The 11,949-nt window shown below is 49.1% G+C and overlaps 2 protein-coding genes and 1 pseudogene across 4 annotated transcripts; 2 read left to right on the top strand and 1 right to left on the bottom strand.

Annotated features, from left to right (window-relative positions):
- The first annotated feature begins 296 nt into the window (after positions 1–296).
- LOC112654258 (U6 spliceosomal RNA) lies at positions 297–388 on the top strand (annotated as a pseudogene).
- Positions 389–6,618: 6,230 nt separating this feature from the next.
- On the top strand, positions 6,619–11,876 carry LOC125754873 (protein shisa-like-1). 3 transcript variants are annotated; one of them, XM_049108469.1, is made up of 6 exons: positions 6,619–7,381; positions 9,961–10,138; positions 10,465–10,600; positions 10,683–10,845; positions 11,006–11,216; positions 11,717–11,876. In XM_049108469.1, the coding sequence occupies exons 4-6, from the start codon at positions 10,743–10,745 to the stop codon at positions 11,874–11,876; spliced, it is 474 nt and encodes a 157-aa protein (XP_048964426.1). In that variant the 5' UTR covers positions 6,619–7,381; positions 9,961–10,138; positions 10,465–10,600; positions 10,683–10,742. The 3 variants fall into 3 exon arrangements, with proteins under 3 accessions (XP_048964426.1, XP_048964428.1, XP_048964427.1); XM_049108471.1 differs by lacking the exon at positions 10,465–10,600; XM_049108470.1 differs by lacking the exons at positions 9,961–10,138; positions 10,465–10,600.
- On the bottom strand, positions 7,710–9,400 carry HDDC3 (HD domain containing 3). The gene is made up of 4 exons (XM_025438048.3): positions 9,230–9,400; positions 8,874–8,929; positions 8,522–8,762; positions 7,710–8,202 (listed from the first exon to the last, which is right to left on the bottom strand). Exons 1-4 carry the CDS (start codon positions 9,339–9,341, stop codon positions 8,072–8,074), a joined length of 540 nt encoding a protein of 179 aa, XP_025293833.1. The 5' UTR covers positions 9,342–9,400; the 3' UTR covers positions 7,710–8,071.
- Positions 11,877–11,949: the final 73 nt, after the last annotated feature.

Here is an 11,949-nt window from a genome sequence, read left to right as displayed (position 1 = left end):
TGGAGCAGAGACCAAGGCTTGTTGAGACTGCCCTGTAACAAGAACCAGAAAGAAACTTTCCTGTGGTGCGTAGGAGGGAAAGCCGATTCCTGGGCCCAACCTACTGAACCAACTTCTTGGAGTAGCAGTCAGAGAATCAGCATTTTTAACAAGCTTCCAAGCAATTCTTTTGCACACATTCATTTGGAAATGGGCCTATGATTTTAAGGCAAGCAGCAGCCCTTTACCATGGAGCTCTGACACTGAAGCCTCAGTTCTGAGGGTTATAATCATAATTAGAACCAGGACAGGAGTTCTCGCTTTCGCAGCATGTATACTAAAATTGGAACGATTAGCATGGCCCCTGCACAAGGATGACCTACAAATTCATGAAGCATTCCATATTTTTATGAACACTGGGTATTATATGTTGGCAAATTGAATTTAAATACTTTTTAAAATAATAAAAATCAAAATTGAAAAAAAAAAAAAAAACCAGGACAGGACACAGAAGCAACTTCAACCCCTGGAAGTAGAATTCTCTTCCTGCACCCCTCCATCCACTTTGAACTATCCCCTTCCCATGAAGAAAAGGAACCATAGACAAGTGGGCAGGAACCGGGTTCTCCTGTGCAGGTTGAGCCAGGCACTGACTCAGCTCCCCAGGGTGTGGGCATAGAGCAAGGCCTGTAGAAAGAACAGCATCTCCAGGCTGAAGCTCACCCACCCACCCCACCATCACAGTGGTCTGCTAACTGCACTCAGGACCTACAGAGGAGGAACATCACAGTCTGGGTAGTAGGAATGAGGCTTTCCAACCAAAATAGAGCTCTCTGAAACATATCATTGCTTCTCACTAACAAAAATGTGTACAACACTTTAAGGGCAGTTCTCATGCAAGAACAGGTGATAGAGGAGGAGGCCAGATCCTTCGCAACAAATCTCAGTTTTACTTAGGGTCTGTGGGAAATCAGTTCAGGACTTCTTAAGAGTTGTTACCCAATGGATCTGCAAAGAGTCTCTGTCCATCCTGGGTTCTGACTTTGGATCTCCCTACCTGAGAAGAAGCCTGACCTGATCATGATTTCTGTGGGCACAAGAAACCCGAGCAGATGGACATGAGGACTTGCCAGCACTTGAAATGTGATGGGGTTGAAGATTTAAGACAAAGCTTTGAGTGTGGAAGCCTGGAGGAGCTCTTGCAGTGGAGGGGGAAAGGTGGCAGGTCTCCCTGTCGGCATGCCTAGGGACCTGCACTAGGACCAGAGCAATGAGCATCCTTGTACCACTACCTCCTCAACTCCTGATGTCTTGGAATGGTAAGTGAAATATTAACAATGGCAAGAGCGTAGGCCTGTGGTCCTATGACCCAGAGTGGAGAGAACAGAGACAGCCCTGAGCAGATGGGAAGCTGCACAGCTCAAGCGAATGAGCTGGGAAGGAGAGCAGTGCAGGGTCGTCAGAGTCCATGTGGGACACATAGGTGACTGGGAGTAACCGAGGAATGCCGAGAGGGCAGAGCCAGGTCGAGCAGGGAGCATAGGACAAGGAAGCAAAGAAGCTGCAAGCCAAAACATGACAATGTAAGCAGCCCCAAACAATACTTCATTGAAGTATAGTCTACGTGTGGGAGAAACTCTGGATTTAGTGCAGACGATACAGGCACTTGTAGATTTGGAAAACAGAGCTGAGGAATCGCTTGAACACATCATGGAGCTAAAAGAAAACTATAAAGGAGAGGTTAAGAAATATGGCAGATAGGGGCACCTGGATGGCTCAGTTGATTGAGCATCCAACTCTTGGTTTCGGCTCAGGTTGTGATCTCAGGGTCCTGGGATCAAGCTCCATGTTGGGCTCTGTGCTCAGTGAGGAGCCTGCTTAAGATTCTCCCTCTCTCCCTCTGCCCCTCTCACTACTTGTGTGTGCTCTCTCTCAAATAAGTAAAATCTTAAAAAAGAAAAAGAAATATGGCAGATAGGCTTGGAAGCATGGACAGAATGTTTAGTAGTGTGTTTAGGAGAGACCAGTGAGTAAGGAAGAGGAAACCATCAAAAGGAAAGTGGGTGCATTCTTCAGAAATGAAGATAGAGGGATCCCTGGGTGGCGCAGCGGTTTGGCGCCTGCCTTTGGCCCAGGGCGCGATCCTGGAGACCCGGGATCAAATCCCACATCGGGCTCCCGGTGCATGGAGCCTGCTTCTCCCTCTGCCTATGTCTCTGCCTCTCTCTCTCTCTCTCTCTCTCTGTGTGACTATCATAAAAAAAAAAAAAAAAAGAAAGACATGAAGATAGATATATAGGAGTCCTCGGAAGGAAAAGTGCTTGTCAAGTTCCAAGAAAGGGACATTTCAAGAAAAAAAAATCCTCACCCACATATATTTGCAAATAAAACCCTAAAAATCAACCACAAAGAAATTCCAAAAGACCACCAAAATGACAGCAGACATCTAGTTAGCATCAATAGATACCTGGAGTCCATGAAATAGTACATTCAGACTGCAAGAACATAACTGCCAACTCCATCTGGTATTAGCTGCACTGCTATTCAGAGTGGGAGAAATGGCATTCCAAACATGCGAAGGCTAAGAATTTGCAGTGCACAAAACTTCAGTGGAAGAAAAAAGGTGTTTTTCTGAAAGAAAAAAAATCCAGGGTGTATAAACCCTAATAAGTATTGACTGTAAACTATAATTCAAAAAGCATGAATGAAAATTCTAGATCACAATAATTTTAGATATTATTCCAGGGGTGCTTGTTCAGAAGAAATAAAAGCACATCTCATGATTCATATGCACAAAGAAATGGATGAGGATGAGGATGTTCACTGGAGCATTATGTGGTGTGGTAAAAAGCTGGAAACAAAACCTATGAAAAAGAGGAATGCATAGGGGTGCCTGGCTGGTTCAGTTGGTAGAGCATAGGACTCTTGATCTTGGGGTTGTGAGTTCCAACCCTATGACGGGTGCAGAGCTTACTTAAATATTTTTTTAAAAGGGAATGCATAAAGAAAATACTGCCCATTCAAATAATGAAATATGACATAGTTTAAAGGAATGAACTAAACATCCATGTGCATTGACATGGATAAATCTCAAAAGCATTGCTAAAGAAAAAGAAAGTTACAGGGGTGCCTGGCTGGCTCAGTCAGTAAACCATGCAACTCGATCTTAGGGTTGCAAGTTCAAGGCCCATGTTAGGTGTAGAAATGACTTAAAATTTAAAAAAAAGAGAGTGATACATACTTATGACAAAATACTCCAAAATAGGTACTATAAGGACAGTCTTTTCAATAAATGGTGTGGGGAAAATTGGATATCCACATATAAAAGAGTGAAATTGGAAGCTTATCTTATACCATATACAAAAATTAAAATGGATCAAAGACCCAAATGTAACAGCTAAAGCTATAAAACTCTTAGAAGAAAACAGGAGGAAATCTCCATGATACTGTGGCAATGATTCTATAGCTACAACACCAAAAGCAAAGGCAATAATTCTGGAAAGGATTCACCATTCTAGATGCCATTAAGAATATTCATGGCTCACAGTAAGAAATAAAAATAACAACATTAACAGGATTTCAATTTGGAAAAGTTGATTCTTAACCTCATGGATGACTTTGAGGGGCACAAGACTTCCATGGAGGAAGTCACTGCAGATGTGGTGGAAAACAGCAAGAGAATTAGGATTCGAAGTGGAACCTGAAGATGAGACTGAAGTGCTAAAATCTCAAGATCAAACTTGAATGGATGAGGAGCTGCTTCTTGTGGATAAGCAAAGTGGTTTCTTGAGATGGGATCTACTGGTGAAGATATTACGAAGATTGTCAAAATGACAGCAAAGGATTCACAATATTACATAAACTTGGATTGACTCTCATTTTAAAAAGTTCTACTGAGCCTGTGTGGCTCAATTGGTAGAACATGTGACTTTTGATCTTAGGGTTGTAAACTTGAGCCCCATATGGAGTATAGAGATTATTTAAAAGAAGTTCTAGGGGCACCTGGGTGGCTCAGTTGTCCAACTCTTGATCTCAGCCTAGGTCTTGATCTCAGGGTTGTGAATTTAAGCCCTACAATGGCATTGGGCTCCATGCTAGGCATGGAACCTACTTAAAAAATTTTAAGAAGTTCTACTATGGGTAAAATGCTATCAAACAGCATTGTCCACTATAGAGAAATCATTAGTGAAAAGAGTCAATTGATGTGGCAAACTTATTCTAAGAAACTGCCACAGCTATCCCACCTTCAGCAACCACCACCCTGATCAGTCAACAATCATCAATAGGGATCCCTGGGTGGCGCAGCGGTTTGGCGCCTGCCTTTGGCCCAGGGCGCGATCCTGGAGACCCGGGATCGAGTCCCACGTCGGGCTCCCGGTGCATGGAGCCTGCTTCTCCCTCTGCCTGTGTCTCTGCCTCTCTCTCTCTCTCTGTGACTATCATAAATAAATAAAATTTAAAAAGAAATTTAACAATCATCAATAAGGTAAAGTCCTCCACCAGCAAAAGGGATTACAGCTCACTGAAGGCTCAGATGATGATTAGTGGGGTTTTTTGGCAACGAAGTATTTTTTAAATTAAGGTACACTGTTTTTTTAAAGACCCAATGCTATTGCACACTTAATACACTACAGTATAAACATAACTTTTATATACACTGGGAAACTAGAACTTTCATTTGATGTGCTTTATTGTGATATTGCTTTTACTGTCATGGTCTGAAACCGAACCTGCAATATCTTGGAGGTATGCCTGTAATCTCAAATGGCTCAGGGGAAAAAAGTTACTTATTCTGTACTTCCCACATTTAAGTTTCTGATTTTTAAAAAATATATATTGAATTAAGGGCGCCTGGGTTGCTCAGTCAGTTAAGTGTCTGACTCGATGTTAGCTCAGGTCATTATCTCATGCATGGATTGTGAGACTGAGCCCCAAGTCAGGCTCTGTCTCACTGGAGAGTCTGCTTAAATATTCTCTCCTTCTGCCCCCCTCCCCTCATTCTCTCTCTCTCAAATAAAAAAATCTTTAAAAAATATTGAATTATAAAAAACCCAAGTATTTACTACATTGGCTCAAATCAAACAGGTTATGTAGAGAGGCCTCAGACTCATAATCCTGCTCCACTAGTCACTTCAGTCTTGATCTTTACCATGACTCGTGGTTGGAGCTGACCTGTTATGATCACTTTTGTCTGGTTTAAAAGCCAGTAGGGAATGCCAGGCTGGTTCAGTGGGTGGAGCCAGTGACTCTTGATCTGGGGGTGAGTTTGAGCCCCACGTTAGGTGTCAGGATTACTTAAAAATAAGTAGGGCCTAGGGCCTACGTGGTACAGTTGGTTAAGCAGCTGACTCTTGGTTTTGACTCAGGTTATGATCTCAGGGTTGTGAGATTGAGCCCTGCATCTGGCTGTGTGCTCAGCAAGGAGTCTGCTTGGGATTTTCTCTCCCTCTCCGCCTACTGCTTGTTCTCTCTCTCCTTCTCTCTCAAAATAAATGAATCTTAAAAAAAAAAAAAAAAAAAGTAGGGACATCTGGGTGGCTGAGTGGGTCAAGTGTCTGCCTTCGGCTCAGTTCATGATCCTGGGATCCTGGGATCGAGCCCCGCATCGTGTGCCCTGCTCAACAGGAAGTCAGCCTCTCCCTCTGTCCCTTCTCCCACTTGTGCTATCTCGAATAAATATATAAAATCTTAACCCCAAAAAAAAGGAAATAAAAAAAACTTTAAGGTTCAATAGTCTGAAAAAAGAGAGGGGAACTGTGGTCCTCATTCCATCACTTCTCCATCTGTTTGACCATTAACAAGTCTTCTCATCTCCCTGAGCTTCACATTTCATGTCTATAAAATGAGAACAATATCCCTGCCCTGCACTACTTTGTCTGGTTATCATATAGAACAGATGAAGTAACACCTGTGAGGTTTTTTTGTAAAACATCAAATACCCGGGTTCCCTGGGTGGCTCAGCAGTTTGGTGCCTGTCTTTGGCCCAGGACACGGTCCTGGGATCTAGGGATCAAGTCCCACGTCGGGCTCCCTTTGTGGAGCCTGCATCTCCCTCAGCCTGTGTCTCTGCCTCTCTCTCTCTATGTCTATCATGAATAAATAAAAACAAAATCTTAAAAAAAATCAAGCACCCGGTAACAAGATTTTTTTTAAGATTTATTTATTTATTCATGATAGACCCAGAGAGAGAGAGAGAGAGAGAGAGAGAGGCAGAGACACAGGCAGAGGGAGAAACAGGCTCCATGCCCAGAGCCCGACGCGGGATTAGATCCTGGGACTCCAGGATCATGCCCTGGGCCAAAGGCAGGAGCCAAACCGCTGAGCCACCCAAGGATCCCTGTAACAAGATTTTTATTAAATGTCCTGAAACCTCAATTTTAGGCCACTTATAAGTTGCAGATGTATTATATGTTTTGTTAGGTAATTAAATACTACATAAATATATATAAAAAACTGCAGGCATATTATATACACATTAATAGTATATTAGCAAATATACTATATTAAAATGTAAGGTATACTTGCTAATATACTATTAAATGTATTAATATTTATTATGTAAATATATATAAGTGTAAGGAATAAAGTTTTTTTTTTTTTTTAAAGATTTTTTTTTATTTATTTATTCATGATAGTCACACAGAGAGAGACAGAGAGGCAGAGACACAGGCAGAGTGAGAAGCAGGCTCCATGCACCGGGAGCCCGATGTGGGATTCGATCCCGGGTCTCCAGGATCAGCCCCGGGCCAAAGGCAGGCGCCAAACCGCTGCGCCACCCAGGGATCCCAGGAATAAAGTTTTTTAAAACCCTGTAATCCTATCACCTCCCAGTTTATTAAAAAAAACTAAAATCAAAATTCTCCAAAACATACCCCCCATCCTGGCCTACCTTAAGAGGATTACACTGAACTTTGAACTCCCTGATCCGTGTACCTGGCCCCATTCTGAAACTCATTTCCTTCTTGGAAGGCCACCTTCTGGTGGCCCCTGACCATTTTTCCCTGCAGAAACTGCACTGGGGCCTTTGGGTGGATAACACGTAATCTAGCACGAGATGGCCTGTGACCTGACAACTGGCTCATTCCCAGGTGCGCCTATTCCAAGGGGCTAATAAGCCTCAGGTGCTCCGGTCACCTGCCGACCCCTGCACACGGACACCACCTAGCGGCTGGCTGCGTCTTCCCGAACCCGCCCACCACAGGGCTCCGAAGGCGGGGCCGCTCCGGAGCCACTTCCGGAGGCGCCCAGAGGTTCGTGTCACTCAGCAACCGAAGGCACCGCGGAGTGATTGGGCGGAGATGTGGGCTGGGCTGCGAGCCGCGGCGAGCTTCCGGAGCGGTCTGGGGTGTGGAGAACTCGCAGTACCCTCTCCACCCACACCGGCCCTGGTTTCTTGCTGCTGGTAAGCAGGTGGCGTTCCTTTCCAAAACGTGTCATCCCGCCCAACTTTCTAATGGAGGAAGACTACTACCATTTCCTGAGCACCCATGTGCGGGCTCCGTCTGGGACGTCGCAGAGTCTAACCCTAGTAATTACATAGCCTATCTGACTGATAAGGAAACCAGGCTCAGTGGTGGTGTGGTGGGGGGGCGGGGGGATCCGAGGCCCTCAAGCCGAGGGACCTGTCACTGGGGGCACGCCATCAGAGGGGCTAGGTATCTCGCCTACCAGTCCCCCCCCCCCCCCCCCCACACACACCCTCGGCAGGCTGGGAAAGGAGCAGCAAGAACTTAAGAGCTTCACCCAAAACATTTTATTTTCCATAATGACTTATGATCTAGTGTTTCCAGAAGCCCAAGTCCCTGAGGGGCCGGAGTTGGCCGGTGCAGAAGAGCAAAGAGACCAGAGGTCTGGAGAAAGGGCAGTGGGTGCATGAGGAATGGACGGGCTGCATCTGATTTCCACAATCCAGGGCTCAGCTTAGTAGGCAGAACACATTCAGAGTGAGAAGAGACAGGTGTCCTTTCGCCTCTGAAACCTGGGCTGGAACCAATCAGGGTGGGAGATGGAGAGGCCCCGAAAGGCCAGAATAGGAGTCCTTTCTGGCCAGGGCAAGGTTGGGGTCCCGGCCCCCGATGGCTCCCAGCCCTGCTCAGAGTGTCAGTCCCCGCTCCTTAAACAGCTGCTTTAGAGCCTCCTCCAGCGGCGGGTTTGTTCCCTGGAGCCCCTTCACCACGTGTGCTGCCCACTCGAAGTATTCCTGGACCCGACGTTCAGACCATCCTGCACGAGAATGGACATAACACTGCTCATATGGCACCCAAGATAGCACCGGATTGTACCCACTTCCTGGCAGGGCCACCAGAGGAGCTCCTGATGGGATCTGTCCTGAAAACTTCCCTCTTGACCCCGTTATTGCACTTCTATGGTGTGAAAGAACAGAGTGGTCTAGTAGGATTAGTTTGGGGAGTCAACAAGAATGCCCGGGCTCTTCCCGCCCCCCCCCTCCCCCAGGAACTAACCAACCTGTGCCTCCAGAAGGTGGACATCCCTCCCTTTTCCCTCAGAGCAGGGGCGGTGTGTGTGTGTGGGGGGGGCGTACCCTCTGGGGTGCAGCGATTCAGATCTCTCAGATTGTACAGCTTGTCTGCCAGCTTCACCAGTTTAGCCGCGGGGCTGCTATGGGGTGCCTGCTCCACCTGCAGCCGCTTTCTCTCCAACTTGGGCAGAGTCTTGTCATCCGTTACTTCCTCCACCAAACGTCGCACTTGTGTCCCAAAGTGCAGCTCCACCTCATCCAAGGTGGTGTCTGTGTCCTCCACTGTGTCGTGGAGCAGGGCTGCCTGGGGCACAGGCTTCCACTCAGCCCTGTGGGCCAGCCAAGGAGTGCCCGGGGCTAAGTGGGGCCCTTGACGCCCACCCTAACCTTCCGAGTAGAGAACGAGGGGAGTTACCTGTAACACCACAATGTCAGTGATGCCCGCCTCATGGGTCAGGATCCGAGCCACACCTGACGGGGCAAAGCAGGAAGTCAGACCTCAGGGAGTTCCCGGGCTGCGCGTTGTGGATTTTGCAGAGCCAGATGTGACCTCTCACTAGCCAGATGACCTTTACTCTCTGTGGGTGTCAGCGGTGCAGAGGAACAATCATGCCTGCCGCCCCGGGTTGTTGTGAGGCTTAAACACAACGAGCGCCCGGCACAAAGCCTGGGACAGGGCTGGTGCTCAATGAGACCGAGGCCCTCCGCGTTCCCTTCCTGGTCCCCACCCCCTATACGCCGCTGCGGCTGCTCCAGGGGCGGTGCGCCCACCGATAGGGTGGTTGATGTAGGGGGTCCCTTCGGGGTCCTTCCGCCGCTGCAGTCGGTGCTTGCGAGCCGCGAAGTCCGCAGCCTCCACCAACTGCGCGGCCTCGGAGCCCATCGCGCAGGTGGGGCGGGCGACAGACTTCGCGGAAGCCCAGGCGGAGCGTCCACAGCGCCCCCTCGCGCGCGGAGGCCGGAGTGACCGTGGAGTCTGACAGATTTCTCTGGAGCGGATATCCCGGCGGAGAGAGCAGCTGGTGTGGGGAGCTGCCTCAGCATCGCAGCCCCTGGAAGGAGGAAGGAGGAAGACACACAAGCAATAAGACAGTGTTCTCCCAGTGTGCTGGATCCAGGGCTGGAAGGCACAGGGGACTATGGTATCCTGGAGGAAGGGCAGTTCACCTAGCCTCCCGGGGTCAAAGACCACCTCTGCCAGGAGGATCCTCTCCTCCCGTAAAAAGACAATCTTCAATGTCAGTCCTCTGAAAATTCTCAAAGTGCTCTAAAAATGTTTTTCCCTGCAGGGATGGGACTGGTTGGTATTGGCATGGGAGCTTCACCTTTGGGCCCAGAAGATCCTGGGGTCCGACCTTCTAGAAAGTGAAGCCTACACTAGAAGCCTGCCTGATTGCTTCAGGTTTAGACTCTCAGGCAGCAGTGATGTTTCTGCAAGAACGGTCTTCTGTGTTCTCGGGTTCTGTGTGTTTTTTCTTGTACCGTAAGTGTGCCTGCTTCAGTCCCTAGGCACCTGCTGTGGGGCCCCTCAGATGATAACTGTTGTCATGCTGTCCTGGGAGGATGACATTGTCAGATCTCAATGGACTCTAGGATAACACTGAACACTCCTGGCTGGGGGCCTTGGGTCTTCTAGAGAAATTCCTTGTCTCAGCAGATGGCATCTATGAGGCTTAAGGGGTAAGAGACCTGGAGACCCCGGAAGAACTTTTCCTGTGAATCGGTTTGCGAAGTATAGTGCTCCCATCAGATTGGTAGCTTTTATGTAGCTGAGGCAGACAAGGGCTCAAGGGGAAGGTCAATGGAAGGACTTGCCCTTGTTTTTCAGCGAGTCTTTGTGGTTGTCACGATGCAGAAGTTAGGGAGGGAAGCTCCAAACGCTGTAACTGAGCTCCCTGGGGCCTGAAATGTAATGACTAGAATTCCCAGGGCTTCCAAAGCAGCCTGGAAATTGAGAGTGGGGAGAGAGAAACATCTCTGTTTCTACATGCTTGTCTCTTCTCCAGGCTAATGGCTCAACTTCTCTAGTCTTCTGAACCTTTTCCTGTTCAGCTCAGAAAACCTCAGGCAGCTGGGAGACCCAGTCCCCACATTTTCCAACAGAAGACAAAAACTCAGTCACTTTCATCTCTCTCTCTAGAGGTCTGTGACAGAAGCTTTGGGTTTGTGTTAATGGCGCCCAGGAGCCTTGTGGTTTTGATTTTTATTTCCTTACTGTCTGCAGCCATGGATTAGAGAGATATTGGGGTTCCTGAGACCCGGGCTGAGGTGGAGATGACCTCTCATGGCCTTTCAGAGGAGGCTGGGCCTGTTGCTGACTGGCCTGACCGGAGGGCTGTTGCTCCTCCAGAACTGGGTGACACCTGCTCAGCCGACCTCTCTCTCAGGTATAGTACTCCCCTCTGCCGGCACCCCTCTTCAGGTCCCTTCCTGGGGAGCTGGGGGGGAGGAAGGGAGTTTGCCCTTTTGATGATGGCTGACCCTTTTCACTCTCTAGAAGGGTTGGAGTTGGGTGTGGGTAGACCATTCTTGCCTGTCTCCCTCCAGCATTGGCCCACCACCCCCACTTGTGCCAGACCACCTGGGATGCTGATGGCCGCCACTACCCCGGTTTCTTCTGTCCTCGGCTCTCTGACACCCCGGAGGAAGCCTACTGCTGCCACCTGCAGGCTGCAGGGGGCTACTGCTGCACCCGGGCTGAATTTGAGGCCTTGTACCAGGTCAACCTGTCCGCCCTTCCGTCCCCACCCATTCTCAGGTGAGAACTCGAAGCCCCAGAGCCCCTGGGACACTGACAGGTGTTCCAGCATCTGGAACTCTGTTTTTTAAATTCTGGGGCGGGAGGCATGTAGCGTACAGACTGGTGGAGGGGCCGGCCTCAAATAGAAAGTCGCGTGAATACATAATTACAAACAGTTGCGTGAAGGGAAAGTCGGGGGCTGTGTTGGCAGGTAACAGGGAGCCACAGCATGCACTGTGGGGATGGGGTGGGGTGGGGTGGGACAGATGACAAACTGCGAGGATCTTGTAGTCCATGGATTACACCCATCATGATCGGGGTTTTCAAAACTGAATCTGTGTATGGATGGCTCCACGGCACCTGTGAGCCTCCTGAATTTCTATTTGCTAACCCTATATTTATCCGGGGAGAGGGGTGTCCCGAGGTTCTTCCGGACTCTCAGAGGCTCTGTAACCAACAGCCGCAGCAGCGAGCATGCGGCTGGGACCAGCACCCTGAGACTGTCCCCTCTCCTACAGGGGCAGGGGCCCGCTCCTCGCCCTGAGCCTCTATACCGTGCTGCTCCTGGCCCTGATGACCGCCGACCTCGTGCACTTCTGCTGCGGTCGGGGCGCCGGCCGGCCGCCCTCGGCGTCCTCCGCCGCGCGCCCCCTGCAGGTCCCTGTGAGAACGGACTAGGCGCGCCCACTGCAGGTCTGTGCCGCGGACCGGAGCCCCGCCCACCGGAGCCCCGCCCACCGGAGCCCCGCCC

The sequence above is a fragment of the Canis lupus genome, chromosome 3 (genome assembly GCF_003254725.2).
Source record: "Canis lupus dingo isolate Sandy chromosome 3, ASM325472v2, whole genome shotgun sequence".
NCBI classification, from domain to species: Eukaryota; Metazoa; Chordata; class Mammalia; order Carnivora; family Canidae; genus Canis; species Canis lupus.
This window is presented reverse-complemented; position numbering and strand designations above follow the sequence as displayed.

Coding starts and splice junctions, on each gene's coding strand:
- HDDC3 (XM_025438048.3), bottom strand. CDS start 9,341: ATGGGCTCCGAGGCCGCGCAGTTGGTGGAGGCTGCGGACTTCGCGGCT. Junction 8,763..8,873: donor CTGACATTGTGGTGTTACAG/GTAACTCCCCTC, acceptor CCTGTGCCCCAG/GCAGCCCTGCTCCACGACAC. Junction 8,203..8,521: donor GAATCGCTGCACCCCAGAGG/GTACGCCCCCCC, acceptor ATTCTCGTGCAG/GATGGTCTGAACGTCGGGTC.
- LOC125754873 (XM_049108470.1), top strand. CDS start 10,743: ATGGCCTTTCAGAGGAGGCTGGGCCTGTTGCTGACTGGCCTGACCGGA. Junction 10,846..11,005: donor TCAGCCGACCTCTCTCTCAG/GTATAGTACTCC, acceptor GTCTCCCTCCAG/CATTGGCCCACCACCCCCAC. Junction 11,217..11,716: donor CCGTCCCCACCCATTCTCAG/GTGAGAACTCGA, acceptor CCTCTCCTACAG/GGGCAGGGGCCCGCTCCTCG.